We start from the raw sequence: 19,615 nt of genomic DNA, 5'->3' as shown, positions 1-19,615 counted from the left end.
CAGGATGGCTCATTTCTGTTAGGGGGGGGGGGGGGTGTTCTGTTCTGTTCTGAATCTGACTCTCACTTACTTAGTTACCAAACTATTGATTCTCTTCCTTTGGAAGCATGATTTAACTGTAACATCAGAAATAACCTTTGTAATATCAGCAATTTTCTTGACAGATTTTATTGTGCATCTCACACATGGACAAAGACAACTGTAACCCTTTGGTTTTTTTTATGATAGATTTGTCTGTGTTAGTTTATCTGTAACAGATTGCACAAGTAAACATTTGGTATCACCATGAGCAGCACCACTTCTGTATTACCATCAACTGTTTCTAACTGTGACATGACATCCAAAACAACCCCATGATATTTCAACCCATCCTACCCACAATGAAAAATGGTTTATCCCAGTGTCTTTCTTTCGCATTGAAAACAGTAATCCCTATGGTACATTGTCTCCTATGAGTTTGTCTATGATGTTGCGTTTGCCTGAATTTTACCTACCATGCAAAATTATCCGATTTTTCCAACATCTGTCCATGGTCAATTATGACAGCAGAATTTAAACCACTCTCAGCGCAGGTAAGGCTGTCGTACTGTTTTCATGGATACATGTTATCCATGAAACTTTGCTTTGTCAGAATTTCTTGTTCGTCATCTCTGTGTAAAGTCAGTTTTGTGATGCATTCAAAAACCTCTTATCTCTAGCAACCTGGTATTACCACAGAAATATCAATACATTTCCTCAGGGCATTTTTAGCCATCTTTGGTTTGCCTCAGTTATTTTCCCTCCCCCTCCCCTTCTTAAAGGTAATTTTTCATATATATTTTGTTGTTGCCAAATAATTTTTTTTTGTATTGAATATTAGAGAATAGCTACAAGCTCATCAATTAGAGCCTACTCACACTCCAAAAATGAAGTCAAGAATGACGAGAAAGGTGCAAGGAATTTCATCTGCAAAATAGTGTAGTCATCATTTACTCTTTTGTCGTGCATAGATACATGCATATATTTTACTGCAAATCACAACTCATTCATTTTTAACTAAAATGTGCAAAATTTGATTGTGAAATTCAAAAAATGTATGCATGCGAAATTTCACCATAGATATTCCTCTATATAGGTCTATGGATGTACCCCTTGCAACAAAATGCCAAGGCCAACTACAACCAGTAAACGGGCATTAATTCGTTCCTTGTCCGGCTCAATGAAGAGAATACGAGGTCGAAGTGAGTATTTGTTTTGTATCCATATAATAATAAATAACTGACTATCACTTCTAGGAAAATTTTTGCAGGCTTTAAACAAAAAAGAGATATATTCTTTTGTTGTATTCCTGAATATCTTATGGTTTGATTTGTTTGTGAAAGCCTTGATTGCCTTCCATTCATTTCAAGTCACGTATGATATTTCTGGTGTCAAAAGAGACTCAAAAGTATATGCATCCAGGCCAGTACTAGTGTTACAATGGGAGACAAGCTTTCATTAGCTTGGTGTATTTCTCAATGTTAAAGTTGAAGGTCAGGGACATAAAATTATACAGTTTTTGCTAAAAGAAAAAATGATGTGAGCTTTCAGATGTATGGTGATTATAAAAAGAATTGGTGTGTAAACATGACTTCTGTAAAATTGCCATGGTAATGAATGAAAAGGTGTTTTATTGTCATTGGTGATGTGTTGATCATGGCATACAGTGGCCTGGATGACTTCCTTGTTATGCATGTTGTCAATTATGCATGATCATTTTCACCGTCGCCATGGATAACGGGGGCATTTCGTATATATTTCCAAGCTATAGCACAATTTTTTTTTAAAGGAGGAATCCGTTAATTGAGTTCCTTTTTGAAATCCAACCGACAGTACTTTAATGTCTTAGTTTTATGATCACACCAAGCGGGTAATTAAGTGAAATAGGGAAAGAAAACTATACTATCTTTTATATATGTGTGCAATTACAGACAACATGAGAATATATACAGACCACCTCTCTGTCATATGCTGTGTGCAGTGCACATGTATGTTTCGAAAGCCACGTGATAAAGCCAAGGATTGCAATTTTGTCATTGAAAATCTCAAATGGGATTTAAAGAATTATGGTAATCTTTTGTTGCGAAGCTTCATAGAAATTGACAAAATGCGAAACTAAAGTTGTATGTTGAATTACATGACTAATGACTGTTTATGAATCTCTAGTTTGTACGGGTGCCCTTGATATTATGTGTCAGGTTTCTACACCAAATATAAATTATATGTATGGTGTTCTGATACATCATGATGCAGGTATGATGCCTACATTTAGCATGTCACATGATCTAAAAACATTGACTTGTAAATTGTGTGACTGATATGTACATCAATTTTAAAAAAAAGCAAATTTAGGTGAGAAATTTTGAATTAAAACTGTAGGTTTACAAGCTTTAAACTTGAAATATTACCAGAGGTATTTATGTGTGTAAGATGTTACTCGGCGGAAATATTTACACTGTTGTTAAAAAAACGCATGGTTGTAAAGTGATAACAATTTAATAGATTTTGCTGGTAATTCTGTCAGTCTCTCACAATGCATGTATAGAGTGTTCAGACAGTACCAGTTGTGTGATCAGCCATGGATTAACATATGTCGAATAACAATATTCAAGCCCCAATTCAAACAAGTCATGAAATCCACCTCTCTCTACCTATTGTGCATATTAAAAGACCTGAGTAGGACACAATATGGCAAACCAACCCTTGCCAGAGAAAAGGAAGAGAAATGCACAATGATAAGTCAAATCGAGACATTTTTATATTTTAATACGTGAATGTCAATATGAAATGACATTTTTGTCCTTATCGAATGCCAACTACATGGTTTAGGTCTGTAAATTGCCAGTGGGAATTACATTTGCATCCAAAAATATTCATGAAATACTAGACAAATAACAAAAAGCGAGGCATTTTTTCAAAAAAGCCTGAAGCAGTTGCAGTCAGAATGTCAGATATATCTTGACAGATGGTTATTTTCCTCTACTGTGCATTATGCACTCTTTAATAGTTCTTATGACCTAGGAATGTAGCTTTCAGTTCTGACTTTCAAAATTTCATTAATTCGATCAAATAGTGTACATGACAAGACATATCATTAAAAAAAATGGTAAAAATTATTTTAACAGTGTGCCAGAGTACATATAGTTTAAAAGCATCTGAAATATGTCACGCTATGTTTTTCGTGTTGTATTATATCATTTTGTTGCAATCACGTGTACTGTGATCATGAACATCTGACTGCAAGTAATATGGTAACACTAATAATAACCTGTATGTTACTGCAATTTTCAAATAAACAGTGTCAATTACTAAAGTGGTAAGTTTTTAACTAGATATGTTTTTAACTAGATATGCAAACTGCAGTTGTCTTTTTTATATGAAATAAAAATCCTTGACCCTTAACCCTTGCTTTCCTTAAGGTGACTACCACCACTAAAAAGCAAGGTTATAAAATAAACTGATTAGCAATTCAAAAGAGAGCCAGGATGATGACGTATAATATAATTCATATGTACTGTGAGATAGCTACTTGATCAATGTTCATTTTGTTGTCTCCTCTTTGTACTCGGAATTGCTGTGTAGTCAAAAAATCATGTTTTTTTTTCTGACATTGAGTCGACTGGAAAGGAACGTAGAACGTATAAGATGACGTTATCGATGTATTGTACCAAGATATTTAACAACATAAATAAAATGATTCAAGTAGTGCATTGATTACTGATACACTGATATTGATGGCTGCTATTGTTCAATAAACTAACGTGTATAGCCAAACTAACAGATTCCTGTCTCTCTCACAATAACAGCCAGATTTTCTAATGCTTTGCTTCAAAATTGATTGATTTTAGGTTAATGTCCACAAGAAAAACAGCTCTCAGGTTTCATAATTCATTTAAGACTACACAGGCTGTCAAATAACCTCAAGGTATTTTTCCCACTTTATTGTAGCATTGTTCCTTTGAACTAAATTACTAGGAGTGGGCTTATTATAATGTAATAGCTTTAACAGGTTTATCAAAAACTGAAATGCAGAATCAGCCAGGTTTATGTTTTGTATAAGCTTCAAAGCAACCACATGGAATGCATATGACATCCAAGTAAAAACCAAATTAGGAAGGACATTGTTTTCTGAACTTCTGATTGCTAATTGGCATCAGAACGAACGAACCAACCAACCAACTTACCATATACATGTAATACAAGTTTTATTTTTTTTGAGATAGACAATTTCTGAAAACTTGGCTGTTTTGATATAAAAGTCTTTGATTTCTATATCTGATACTCCATTCTAAACTTACCATTTTTCCACTTAGCCAGGTAGATAATCAGTGTTATTAAATTGTCCAACCAAGTTAAATGCCTTTATCATTTCTTAAGTCCAAACATTTGAAATTTGTTAAATTGGTCACCAAAGTGAATAAAGATCTGTGGTTATTCTTCTGTTTGCTATACTGAACGAAGAAATGGAACCCTGAATTATGTTGGTAGCGTGAAATAAATACTCTGTTGAGTACTGTAGTTATAACTGTATGAGCTACAACATAACTTGGAAGTTTGTTATTTTGAAATCATCAGTGAATACAAGCCCTGTACTCATTCAAAATGCTTACTGATACTAATACAAAAATGCATACAGTCAAGTAATAGTACATGCAAGCAATATGGAGAATGGGAAACCAAAAAAAATTTCATGCATCATTATTATTGGTACCACTGGTATACATGTACATTGTTTGCGTTTTTATTTTAGTCATGTGATTGTTACTGATTACTAATTAGTAGGCCATGACGTTGTTTGCATTTCCTGCAGTGAATTTTTGATGTTTTAAACATTGTGTATCGTAGACAATGTATTGCCTTTTTTTTTGCTGTGGAAGTGGGACTTGCAAAAAATGAGAAACTGCATTTTTTTTACTTTGGTACTTTTTTTTTATCAGATGAAAACTGTACTTTAACAATATTTCAAAATTTTTATTTCATGACCTGATGAGTAAGGTCTCACTGTTCCAGTTGCTCTAATTATTTAGACAGCTTGAAGTTTGAGTATTGATACATTTTGTAGCCTTAGGCTGATAGTCATTTTTTAGCACAACTGAGGTTCAGTAGTGCTATAGGGATCGCCCGGCGTCTCTGTCTGTGTGTCTGTGTGTGTGTGTGTGTGTGTGTGTGTGTGTGTGTGTGTGTGTGTGTGTGTGTGTGTGTGTGTGTGTGTGTGTGTGGATGTGTGTGTGTGTGTGTGTGTAAACAACTTAAAGTCAGAAACCGCTGAACCGATTGCCATGATGATATTTGGTGGGTCCATTACCTTGGGTGTCTAGTTGGGAAATTGTTCAAATCAAAATGATCTTACCATTGGTTTGTGATTTGGGTAAAAAAATGTGATAATTCAAAAACCACTGAGCAGATTGGGCTGAAATTTAATGGGAATGCATCTAGGGATGTATGGATGAAGAAATATTAAGCATACAATGATTCCATGAGTGATAAGCAAATTAGGTGTAAAAATGTTCATTTTTGGTCAAAAACTTATATCTCAAAAAGTACTTGGTCACTGTGAATCCGAAACTTGGTGAGATGTTTCTGAAAGTGTTATTCTGCAGATTTTCTTCAAAACATTTTGACAAAATTGGCCCTAGCACCCACCCATGATCACGCCCTTAGCAACAACCAAATGGCAGTATATTTTGGTTAAATAACAACATCTTTGTGTAGGCAAGTGAGTAAACATTTTAAAAATGTATGCAAATATCCCGAGCAACCATGACCACGCCCATAGTAACAGCCAAACGGTCATGTATTTCACAAAGATAACAACAGGGATTAATAGACAATTGAGTAAACATTCAGAAAATGTATGTAAATTTGCCTAGCAACAAGACCATGCCCATAGCAACAGCCAAATAATCACATGCATTGTGAAGATAACAGGGATTAATAGAAAATTGAATAAACATTCAAAAAATGTATGTAAATTTGCCTAGCAACATGACCATGCCCATAGCAACAGCCAAATGATCACGTATATTGCAATGATAATATCAGGAATTCATACACAGGTGAACAAAAAAATTTAAAATGTATGCAAATATATCTAGCAACATGACCATGCCCATAGCAACAGCCAAATGATCGCATACATCACAAAGATAGCAACATGGTTGGATAGGCAATTGGATTCAGCAAATGAAAACCTATTGTTAGCATGGACTAGCATATGGATAAACATTTTTTAAAAACTGTACAGTTGTGCTACAATGCCATTCGCGGTATTTTAAAAAAACATACATTTTCACTACTCGCATATGATGCTTTAAGGTCAACAGATATTTACAAGAATCTATCAAATATTAATATCGTTAATGGATTTTGAGATTACCAGCCAGCAAAAAGTTATTTCTGAGAATTTTACTCAGCAAGTATTATTTCAAAGGTAGAACAATTTTGTCATTTAATGTCTAATTTATCACTATAATCACAATTCTGTCTTGATTCCATGAAAAGGAAAAGAAAAATATCCTGTCAGAGACAGTACTTGAACCAAAATGTTGTACTAAATCAAACTTGAATATTGCGTGTCACAGAAACTTGATGGATTTGCAGATGTGATGGATGTTGACTTTATACTTTTCGCAAGTTGTTAACACACATATCAGCTGATACCCATTTCATTTGTGTTATTATATTTGGCATGCATTTTTTTTTTGCTCAAGTAAGATATTAATGAGAACACCTCAAATCATACATGTATGGTTGATTGCAATGCAAACCACTTGATGCTCTAAAGTACAGTATTTTGAAAGTACAGTTACCGAAGTATGACTTCTGTTGAGAGCACTTGTTATGCATTCATTCATTTGTTTATATTTTAATATGTCTGTTCATAATCATTTTGTCAGGGGTTGATATGAAATTGCACAAATTTAGATTTTTGAAAAAACACACAAGAATTATTAAATAGTGGATTAAGGCAAAAAAATCTTCGAGTTTTTTTTGTTTAGTGACATATTTTTTTTCACCTTTAATTTTAATTTCTTTCTCCCAACTTTTTGTTAATAAGTCAAATATTTATCATTCAAGTATAGATGTTCTGTATGAGTGGTGGTGGTGGTGGGGGAGGGGGGTGGGGGGTGGGGATATAGATATCACGATTGCAAAGGATATTTTGTAATGAGTGGAGAATACAAATATTTATCAACAAAAACCATTACAGGAAAATCAATCAGGTAACTCCTGTGACTTGTAATATGCAAAATACATTAAACATTTGCATAATAATAAAAATACTTTCACCAATAGGTGTTGGTATAGTAACACAATATACTAAATATTTCAGTGTTTAATCATCTCTTTATTGGGGGTGGGGAGGGGGGGGGGTTACTTGTATAGTATACACAAACAAATACAAGTTTGAAAAACACGATCTCATCTTGTGGTAGATTGTAGAGACAACATACACTCTAACATCTCAGTATGTCTACATCTATGATTCATACTATCAATATACATTTCTGAGATTTATGGTACCATTGAGTCACTTTGGTAATGTAAAGAAACTATAAACCAGTCATTTTTTAAAAAGTAAAACACGTACGAGAAATCCTGACTGAATTATTCATCGTACACACAGATTTATTCAGTCAGACATCATGGCAGAGTAGAATGAATTACTGTTAGAAGTCCAAGGTTGTCGTGACATCAGTCAGTGTCAACACAAAGATGTGCAAAAAAATTTGAGATTTTTAGCACAACTGAACTGATATGGTTCAGTAGTGCTATAGGCATGGCAAAGTGTCTCTCTGTTTGCCTGTCTGTGTGTTTGTGTGTGTGTGTGTGGATGTGTGTAAACAACTTAAAGTCAAAAACTGCTGGACTAATTGCCCTGATATTTGGTGGGTGTATGTGGGAGTCTAGTTGGGAAATTGGTGTGTGATTTGGGTCAAAAAATGTGATTTTTGGTAAAAAAACACGTAAAACTCAAAAACACTGGGTAGATCGGTTGAAATTTGGTGGAAACATTTTTAAGCATGTTTAGATTAAGAATTGTTCACAACATGATATGATGATCCCATCAGTGATATGCAAATTATGACTAAAAATGTGTCTTTTTGGTCAAATATCTTTAATTCCAAAACTACTGAGCAGATTGGGCTGAAATTTAATGGGGATGCACCTGGGGGTATGTAGATGAAGAAATATTAAGCATATAATGATTTTGTCAGTGATATACAAATTAGGTGCAAAAATATGAATTTTGGTCAAAAACTCCTATCTCAAAAAGTACTTGGTCAATGAGACTGAAACTTAGTGAGATGTTTCTAGAAATGTTATTCTGCAGATTTTCTTGTAAAACATTTTGACACAATTGGCCTTAGCAACCGTGACCACACCCTTAGCAACAACCAAATGGCAGTATATTTTGGTTAAATAACAACATCTGGAAGGCAAGTGAGTAAGCATTAATTAAAAAACTGTATGCAAATATGTCTAGCAACATGACCACACCCATAGCAACAGCCAAATGATTGCATATATTGCAAAGATATCAACAGGGTTGGATAGGCAACTGGATAGTCATTCGGCAAATGAACACCTACATTGTATACCTAGCAATATCAGCATGTGGATAACATTTTTAAATCAAGTAATGAGAAATACAAAAATAATTCATATAAGGTTTTTAAAAACCTAATCAGCTCTTTCCATTAGCATAAGCAAGATGTATAGGAAGTTTCATGTAAATTGATGCAGTAGTTTTTGAGATATCATGTCCACACACAGATACACAGACACACACATAGACAGACAGACAGAAGCATAAAGGGGAACCTTCCCTGACAGAAGCTAAAAAGGGCCACCGTGAAAGTAAAGACACTATTCAATTGCTTATGGTTGGATAGCAGCAAAGAAACAAACAAATAACTGGTCATATTTTATGGTAAACTGTCACTCTTGTCATGACTAGACTGTTGTCGGGAAGGAAACTACGTGATACGCCATACCAAATAAGGATATCTTTCAGCAATGAAGGGTTAGCCCTTGACATAGTTTTGTGACTTTTACAGCATTTTCTGTAAACAAATTGTATGTGATGTTGAAGAAGCCGTACAGTATCAGACACTCTGTGTAGTATCAAATAACAGTAACAATTTAGTACACTTTCAACCAAAATAAACGTACATCTTGAAGAAAATACAAAAAAAAAATAACAACATGTAACCTGAAACAACATACAGCAGATTTTATATGGTATTTTTTCATCAGAACACAATTAAAATTGAACCTGCATTGACCTCAATGTATCACCCAATAGAAATCCACTTTGTAGCTCGTTTGCTATGATTCTCTATTTCTTGAAGAAAATGTCTTCCTGAGAGCAGTTAACAATTGGCTTAATAAGGCTCTTCAAACACACCACCATACTAACAATACATCTTTGCAACACTGTTGCATTTCAAACTATTGTATTGACCTTAGACTGACTGTTTTTAGGTTGTCAGTAATCAAAGCAACTATGGTTGACATCTACGTTGGGTAGAGATCAGTACAAGAGAATGCTCTCATGGATAATATAATAAATATAATATAATATTTGTTTGGGCTCTGCTTTGCTCTTTCCAAATATCCCTTTTATTGCACTCTATACACATACATGTAGAAGTAAATTTTTTCAAACCTTTTTTTAATGTAATGATATTTTGATCAAAAAAAAATAAATTTCAAACTTTGCAGTGTGAAAATGTGATCTTCAAAGAGTAAAAATGTAAGGGAATAAAATGAGCTGAAGACAGCAATTTTGGCAAAGTTTGCATTAATATTGATGCGTATATAATATAATGAGGCACCTTTTTAGGGGTTGAAAGAAGAACACTTTCATATATGACCTTAAGATAAATGGATAATTGCTTTGTTTAAAGTATGGCATGAACTTTGCCATTCCCCATCATTATGTGAACTTTGTCTTGAGATCTGTTCAAGTGACATTTATTGAGTAATTTATTAAAAGGCAATTGGGGTGATGGATGAGAATGTCTTGTTATACAACACTTCTTGTCCAACTATACCCTTTAATTTGCTATTTTTATGCTTCACTAATATTGTTTACCTTGTTCTACACGACAGCTGTGAGATTTCCAATCTACACTTTTGCTTACTGAATGTCATTGCAAGTACAGGTACATCAATTTGTAGTAAACTACATCATGTCTACATTTTTTTCAACATAAAAGAATAATTTAAGTATTTTACTTTCATTTTTACTAGAGTCGTAAAGTTTAAGACAGGAGTTTTGTAATTTTTGTACCCATGTCATATAATTTTATTCAAATTTAGGAATATTTGTGGATTTGATGTACGGTGATATGTTATGAAATGTGAGTGGTTGTGTTGTAGTGGGAACGTACGACAAAGTTCAGAACATGTCAAGGATATATAATGCTGGCATTAACATATCAGTCACAAGTGTAACAATACACTTAAGCAAAAAACATGTATTGGAAATTGCTTTGATTTTATTGTCATTTATACAAATGTAATAATAACTATGTCATTTTTTTCATTTTTTCACTCGATGTTGGTTTTATTAAAGTGATTTTGTTCTACTATACCTGGAAAGGTCTGTTTTATGGCTGAGATTTTCACATGCAAATAATTCATACACTTTAACAGTGTTCTAAATTGATGTACCCTTATATGTATCCAAACATCAAATGATGCAGTTGCTATTTTTGGATTATGAAATAGACTCGCTGTCAAAACAACAGTAGTAGTCTGGCTGGATAGTTGATTCAGTGTGTGACCGCTAGTAGTGAGAACAGCTGTTCCACAAGTTCTACTAAACAGATCTGAGGGAGATAAATGCAAACTGTGCTTTTGACCAGTGTGTCTATATGTGTCTTGTGTGAATGACACAATGTATAAGCAGAAGTTCAGCATTTCTGTACAGATTGATTTGCTGTATGCTTTGAATATCTGGGGCAGTGGAAACACTTCAGTGAAATTATCGCCGGTGTCAATGACTTGTTAAAAGTGGATTATTATGTCATGCATAACTCTAATCTACAACTATGGCTGGTTGTGTTGCAGAACATGCAAATGGCGATGCTACAAACAGTTGGCATGGAAAAGCGGCTATAGCAGACTACATTGAGGATGACAAACCTGTGATTCCAGGGTTAGTGTACAAGGCTGCATCACTTGACAAACTGATCACCATTTGTGTGGAATGCTTCGGTAAGTTTAATATTCATCTTGACTCTCAATCATGGTTGTCAGAATACAGGCTTATTGCTAGATTTAAACACAATGACATGTTTTATTTATTCAACCAACACAGTTGCTGGCTAAGTGCTTGTTTTTATTATTAAAAGTTAAAATGACAAATTTGATGGAGTGTCGATGAATGAAAACACCCAATGCATATAAGGTCACCATGTGTGTGTTGACAAAGTGTATGGGACAACATTATAATAATCTATCATTCTTTGTAAAATGTACAAATGTTGAATGTGTTTATTATCATTACTAAATACCTGTTATTAAGGAAAGATAATAAACTATGAATGGGAATTAACATATGCAAATTTTAATTTTTATTGAAATATATGCAAATGTAACTGGTCCAAAATTGAAATGGCTCTTTTTCTGCAGATTATTATCATTCTAATCAGCAAATACACGATTGTGATTATTCAGTTGAATTTCATTATCACAACCCAAGCTGGGACTATTGTAGGACTATCACATGCTTTGAAATATGGACTACCAGAGCCTGCCCTAAGAATAGAAAAAAATAGCACTAGATTGTATTGTTGTGTTATCAATATTGTGAATTATGTTTTAAAAGGAACACCCATATGCCATCTTTGAACTGTTATTAATATCATACTTTGAGATATATATTCAACTGTGCATTAAAAGGTTGTTAGGTTGACAAACTAGACAACCACCTGTTGGATTCATCACACTTATCTGAAAGACAGTCAACTTTTACTCCGTGTAGACAATAGGCAATTTGACATATTGGCATGATAGTATATGATAATTTCAAGCCAGGTATCCTGAAGTCCATAGGCGAAACACTTCTTCTGCAAGATCAATGGATTCCAGTAACTGGAAACATGAAGTGGACCATTTTTATTGAAATATTAACAAGTACACCTTTCAACACCATTGAGTTGTTGGGTATTTGGAACTAAGACTTATGTATAAAGTGTTTTTTTCCATCAAGAAATAGAACATTATTTCAGATTTTCTTTAACTTTATGTAAACTAATGAATTTGAATTACCATATTGAGAGTAACAATGTTATTGTACTGTGAAAAAAAAGTTCCCTTCAGTTACACTGGCTTCTTGTGATGATGTTATTTGATGTCTGGTGAGAAAACACTTGGACGTTTGTTCAGGAATATTTTAAATCATATTTCTAACCGATTGATAATTTTGTTTTAATCACACTACAGAAGATGTAATTTTTCAAAAGATGTTTTGAGTTTTCAACAAACAAACAAACCCACCTTCATTTTAGTGTAGGAACATGAAACACGAGGGCAATTCACGACTCCTTTTTGAATAAGTGTTGTTACAATATATAGTTTTATTATGGTATTTTTGGGACAAGTAAATAGTATATCTTCCCGAAGGATTTTTTAATGGCAGGTCTATATTAATGGAGGCTGTTTATATTAATGAAGGCTGACTACTTTGTTGCTTGATGGTTGAAGATTTCAGATTGCCATGTCCCCTTTATCAATGAAATATATGAATGATCAGAAATTGAATTACATGTACTGTGTATTTTTGAGTATAGTACCTGTTTTGACAACAGTTGTGGTTTGAAATATCATTCTTTCAAGGGAGAGTTCAGAAATAACAAGAGGGCTTAATTGACACAACTCAGCTGTTGTCCTGGCCCAGCTCAGGGAAGAAGGTTCAGTTTGATTTTTAGTAAGAATTTAAAAAGTATGAAATGGGTGTGAATATTAACACTAATGAACATGTATAGTTATCTTAATTGGGATTATTTTGAAATTGCTGGACTTTTCAAATTCATTTTAGATTCCAGTCAGATATTGGTACCATTAATCAAAAGAAACATGTGGTGTGTGCTGCGACGTTACTTTAATAAATCACTAGGAATTACTGATACCCGATTAGTATATATGATATGAAATACAGTGCTCACTATCTTTGTCACAGAAATAACTCTCAGGAAATTGTTACCAAAATAACTCCCATAATTTATACATTACAGTGTAAGTGTACACATGATATAGCAATTGGGAGACTGAAATCCAATATACCAGTAATAGTGTAGTGCCTTGATCTATGTATTCATTCATCACAGCAATACAACGTTAATGATAACAGACTGTTAATATTAACTAATCTAATTAGAACAGAGTCATCTATCAGCCTTATTTTTACAGATAGCATCCGATACTTAGTTATTATTCCCTCGTTCAGCCAAGAAAAATATGAGTGACCTAAGGGGCCTTGTCACTACGAGTAACAAGACGAGTAGTGACAAAACCCTTTGTAGGTCAGGAGTATTTTGTGGCAGAATGAAGAAAACTATTGGGGAATGATATAATTATATCTCCTCAAGCATAATTTATGAAAAAAAGGGGAAAATAAAGAGATTTGGAATGTTTTGACTCGTATTTCAAGCATCACATAATCAGTGACATAGACATGGATTGTCGTGATGTAGAACCCCCAAGGTGTATAATCCATATTATCTGTTCAAAGACAATAAGTTGGCTTGTGCATGGTATACTAGGATCGATGCAATAGTAAAGACAACTTCACCAATGTAGATACGATATATAATTGTTTCATTATACCTTGCCACGTCCCAGGGTTCATCAAGGTCTTGTATAGATCGAGCATTAGGTCCCCTATGATTTCTTGGAAACGATTAACATATTCTTTTGCTATGATCCAAATTTATGACTTCATTTATATTGTTGATGGGGGGGGGGGTTCGGATATGAGTATTATATTCAAGATGTTTTGACGTAAAGTAATGACTCAGCATGTTATATACCAAATGACTATATAATGACAAAGAGTTAGGAACACCACTATGTTTTATACAGACATGGATTTTAATGCCCCAACTCTTTGCTGGTTTAATTTCAACACTCTTTATATATCATGAAATATTTCATATCATAATGATATATCATATGTATCATATCTACATTTATTATGTTATCATAGAGAGATTACCAGAGTCTAAGTGTTCATTCTAATAATAATAATAATATAATAATAATAATGATGATGATGTTAAATAATAATATTTTATTACAGTACCATAGGTTTATTAATTTTTGCAGTACTAGTATTCTCCTTCTGTATCACTGAATATCATAAGCATTATGAAAATATACTTTCACAGTTATGCTATTAATATATGTAGAATGAGTTTGATAGAAGAAACGTGTAAAACCTCAACTCCAAATAGTAATAATACGTTCTTGTACCGCAACCAGGGTTCTTATTACTTACAAGTAAATGTTTTGCCTGTTCAGTTTGACGGGCATTGTCAAACAGTCCGTTTGCTGGCTTTACAACTCCAAATATACTACAAGAACTTCTCTTTATTACGTAAAGTCAGCCAAGTTTGATATTTCAAGAAAAGATGCAAGAAAATGAAAATAGAAATGTGTATTGAAATATCGGCAGTTTGAATGTGATTATCAAAACTTTGTAACAGTAGATAAAAATATGTTCTATACTCTGTGAACCGATACCAATGCTACGGTAGATGGTACATGTTATAATCATACACAAAATGAAGTATGAAATATTGTATCTTGAATCTTAGCAATAGCATTAGAAATCTGTTTATTTAAAATGATGTTTGTTTAGAATTCAACATAAAATGAAGTTGACAACACTTTTCTCAATCAATATGCACAAGACAATCACAAGTAAGCATTAGGCTTACAAAAAATTACAGTACTGAAAATTGTCGGTAGTAATACATGTGTATATTAAGGTTATCACAAAATTAAAAAGTTGGTGTGTATGCCATAAATGAATATGTCATTTTGAATATTCTCTCTAGCCTTAATAATTCCTGTACCTAAAATAACCACATATCACTTTTAATACTAAATTGATAATGATGCTATTTTAGATACCAAGTATTCAAATTTAATAGACAAGTCAACAACTTAAGTGTATTAATATTGAATTGGGGTATTTTTAACAAACCCAGAGTTAAGCATTGACTAGTTGTGAGAACCTATACAGGTGTTTCGACATCAAAACCACAGAGCCAATAAATCTCGCTATTTTTGAACACCTGAAATACATTTCTTCCATTTTTATCTCATACACACAATTAGAACTCTTAAACTTTCACTTTTGTAATTTTTGCCTTGTGAATCATGCATACCTAAACATAAGAATTGAAATAAACTTAAGGGTAATTTGATCAAGCCATGTTATAATTATCAAAAACAATTCATTTTTAGAAAGAAAGATCCATCAGTTATGCTAGGACATACTTATATATTTGATAAAACATGGAAACAGCCAGTTTAAGATGATCAAATTGAATGTATGTATGTCTGCCTGCCTGTCTGTCTGCCTGCCTGCCTGCCTGCCTGTCTGCCTATGTCTGTCTGTCGGTCTGTCTACATGCCTGTCTGTCAGTCTGTCTGTCTGCCTGCCTGTGTCTGTCTATCTGTCTGTCTACCTGCCTGTGTCTGTTTGTCTACATGCCTGTCTGTCTGTATGTGTCTGCCTGCCTGCCTGCCAGTGTCTGTCTGTCTGTCTACCTGCCTGTCAGTCTGTCTGTATGTCTGCCTGCTTGTCAGTCTGTCTGTCTGTCTACCTGCTTGTCAGTCTGTCTGTATGTCTGCCTGCCTGCCTGCCTGTGTCTGTCTGTCTGTCTGCCTGTCAGTCTGTCTGTATGTCTGCCTGCCTGCCTGCCTGTGTCTGTCTGTCAATTTTCCGTATTGTCTGTGACCAAGTACATGTAGTGTTTTGATATAATCTATTTGTACTGATGTGTCTGTTGTGTTAATGTTATTCCAATTTCTTTTAGTATTCACTTTTATTAACACACTGAGGATGTAAAAATAGAATAAAAACGTGAAAGCTAAAGTGATAGAATGTGAAAAGAATATTATGTATTTCCTGAGCAAAATCTCTAATGTATTATTGTGTGTCCTAAGTAAAATCCTCATTGCATTGTTTGCTGTTAATGATTTTCGGTCAGATGTTGTTCTTTTATCTGCATTATAAAGAAATTTCTTTTATGAAATTGATGAATTCATTTACCTCATAAAAGGCAGCTAGAGTATTCAGTGTCAGTACAAATCCTGCATGGCCTTGACCTGAAATGTGCTGGTTGCCATGGTGACGAGCTCATATTTTGCAACAAAAAGTATCATTATATTGTCATTGAGCTGCAAAGAATTAAGAGGTTATCATTATTCTGGATGTGCAAGGACACATTTTATTTTAAAAATGGAAACTGAAAAAAAAATCCAAAATTTAAATTTGAAATTCGGGCTTGCACAAATGGCATGGAAGTAGAAGGCAGTATATAACATTGTATTTGTAGAAACACATGACATCAATGATTAAGGGTATGACGTTACAAGCATGTAATCTGTCGACCATTGTGGGGTTTCTGTTTTTGCCGGGGCTTTTAATTGCGACAAACTTCGTCATCACGTAGTAAAACACAAACCATTATCATCAACATTACAGCACAAAGGAGAATTTCTAATGTTTTCTAATTATTTTTGGAAACATTAACCTTTTTTTCGAAAGGGAAATTCAAATGAGGCCATAAATAACATAAAAAACTATCGTCTGTAAAATTTATGATGTGTTAGCATAGCGATGCAATTGTGCCTGAGATAAAAGCAAATTAATTTGTTAAAGATTATAATTTATGCCTCGATCACATTGTTTCTTTTTTTACACACATATTGAAATAAGATTTTTTCTGACAGAAAATGTCTGCGTGATCAAAGAAATGTGCTCAGACTACAACAGATCCATCAGACTGCTAAATTTCTTCGTAAATCCTGTTGCGCTGAAGAATTTTAATATTTTATCCTTGTCTGTCTCAGATTCAGAAATAGGTTATTTTTCTGTGCGACCTACCATGGCATAGGTCAAAGTGGTTCATTTCTAATGGAATATATTTATGACAATCCTCTTTTCAGATGAGAATGGAGATGTTGTCGACAAGTCGCCATTTCCCAGGGTATTTTTTCTTATGCATAAATGGTTCCTTACATCAGAAGAGCTGGCAACGAGATTCCTTGACTTATATCCTTTGCCTGTTTTTGACGTCTTCATTTGTCTCAGAAATACCAAAAAAAAATCTTTGCATGTTTTTTTTTGTCGTATTGTGACTTTTAAGAAAATAATTAATTTGGTGTCTAAAGAGTGATATTTTATTTTGTAAGAGTGCTGTGTGAGAGAACAGAGTAGTGTGCAGTCTTTTATCTTGGAAACAAACCGATGTATACAAAATAATGCCCTTTTTGTGATATGCAGATTTCTTACCTTATACTCAGCTTTCATATTATTTGGGGGAAACAGAAAAAGTGGAATTGCACTCTTAGCAGTATCTCTTTGTTTGCAGTAACTGTAAGTTGAATAATTGGGTGCATCTAGCATCTAGATGAATTCTGGTGCTGTGAAACTGAAGGATCGCCACAATACAAATTGGCTGGAATAATATCAGTGCAAATGCTCAATATTTAGGCTTTCCTTAATTCTAAAACACATATAAAAACTGTCCTGTGGTTTTATGTAAATCATCGTGTACGCATAAAACCGACGATGCCGACTGCAAACGACATCATTACAGATGCCAAATATGCCAAGCTGTAAGGTAGGTGTAACAGATGTAAACAAGAATTCTTTTTGAAAAAAAACAAAAACAAGCCAGTAAATTAGATTCCATCTTGTTTACAGTTCATGCGTGGAATATGAATGTTGTTGCAAAAAGCCATCTTGCATGACGTGCTGCTCCTGTTTTTGCATCAGTCGTCTTTATTAAGAACAGTCGGGTCAGTTAGTTCAACGATCTAGAATGTCATGCCCTACTTTGCACGTGAAAAGGAGAGCAGTGTGACGAAATGAAAAAACTAGTCATGTTTGTCAGCTACGTGGGTCACAAACAAACAACTCCTTGTGTCGTTTAGCTGTTGCAATCTCAATTTCTCTCTAAATTGCTCATTTGCACGACTGCTTGAATGAAGGATTCCTGAGAAAGGCACATGTAAATGTCAGTAGTAATAATGTAAAAGGCTGTCTCAATTTATGTAAGAGTGTATTAATGTGAATTTAAATAGTGTTGACGTCATATAACACGCAGGTGTCAAATACTTCTGGGGGCCGTGTTCTATAAACATGGATGTAGTCATTTTAAATTGAAAGAATTTATGGACTCAGACAGATTGTTGGAATAAAAATGTAAATTTGTCGAATTCAACTATTGTTAGATAGTTGTTTACTTAGTGAAACATTTTCCATATGTACCTATTTTCTTGGTAGATGTAATTCGCATATTGAATTGCTTACCATATCGATGTGATTTGCATATTGATTATTTAATAGACTGCTTTGATTTTCATTTTTTAATTGTGTACATGATAACTTATGATTTATATATTTCATTTGTTTTGAGCATATTAATTGAAGTAAGGTTGTAGGTATGGTAAGTGTCTGTCTGTCTGTCTGTCTGTGTGTGTGTGTGTGGTTGGATGTGTGGGTAGGCGGGTGGGTATAGGGATGCATGCATGTGAATGCCTTGGTATTAAAAACCGCTAGACTTATTGCTGTTAATATTTTGTGGGAATATTTGTTTTAGTGTCCTGTTATAAGTTTGTTCAATGCAACATGATTGGGAAACAGATGTGCAAGTTGTCTAAAAATGATTTTGGTAAAAAACCTAAACTCAAGATCTTCCAGGTAGATTACTACAGATATTTTTGCAAGGTGTCCAGCTGAAGATATAATTCAAGACACAACTTTTTTAACAACCATGCCCATGTCCATAGCAATTATTAGTCAGATGAAGAATCAAGGGTTATCAAGTGAATAAATGTTCAAAAAATGGACACAAGTATGCTTAACAACTATGACCATGTCGATAGCAACAGTAGGATAGAAGATAACAATAGTGATGGATAGTGAGATAATTTAGCTTACAGAAATACCTTGCAACAAAGACCATGCCCATAGCAACAGCTGAACAACATCAGCTATTGCAAATGTAGTAACAATAAGGATAGGTAGTTCAGTGAATGAGCATTCCAGAATAAACACAATTTTGCATAGCAACCATGTTCATAGCAACAACTAAATAGCTCGCCCAGGCTGAATGCTGTTCAACAGCAGAAGTTTTAACCAGACTTGGAGTTGTCTTTTTATTCAAACTCAAATTAATCACTTTGAATCCTTGTGCAAAGTATGTGATGCTCCAATACCATTGGTGCTATTTTTTAAAAAGTACTTAGTAGATATGTTTATTGTTTATGTGACAGAATGCTTATTTCTTCTTTTACTGGCATATATTGATGTGATTTGAGTATCACAGAGTATTTGGTTAGT

At 33.8% G+C, this 19,615-nt stretch overlaps 1 protein-coding gene across 1 annotated transcript in view; it reads left to right on the top strand.

Moving 5' to 3' along the window:
• Positions 1-539: 539 nt before the first annotated feature.
• The window catches only part of LOC144449102 (ras guanyl-releasing protein 3-like), a 44,505-nt gene continuing 25,429 nt past the window's right edge, over positions 540-19,615 (top strand). Inside the window, exons 1-5 of the mRNA XM_078139551.1 lie at positions 540-572; positions 1,115-1,220; positions 11,101-11,247; positions 17,215-17,320; positions 17,784-17,891. Coding sequence (XP_077995677.1) covers positions 540-572; positions 1,115-1,220; positions 11,101-11,247; positions 17,215-17,320; positions 17,784-17,891 — 500 coding nt within the window. The remainder of the gene's footprint in view (positions 573-1,114; positions 1,221-11,100; positions 11,248-17,214; positions 17,321-17,783; positions 17,892-19,615) is intronic.

The sequence above is a fragment of the Glandiceps talaboti genome, chromosome 2, assembly GCF_964340395.1.
Source record: "Glandiceps talaboti chromosome 2, keGlaTala1.1, whole genome shotgun sequence".
Lineage (NCBI taxonomy): Eukaryota > Metazoa > Hemichordata > Enteropneusta > Spengelidae > Glandiceps > Glandiceps talaboti.
The sequence above is the reverse complement of the archived record's forward strand: the minus strand, read 5'-3'. Positions and strand labels throughout refer to the sequence as shown.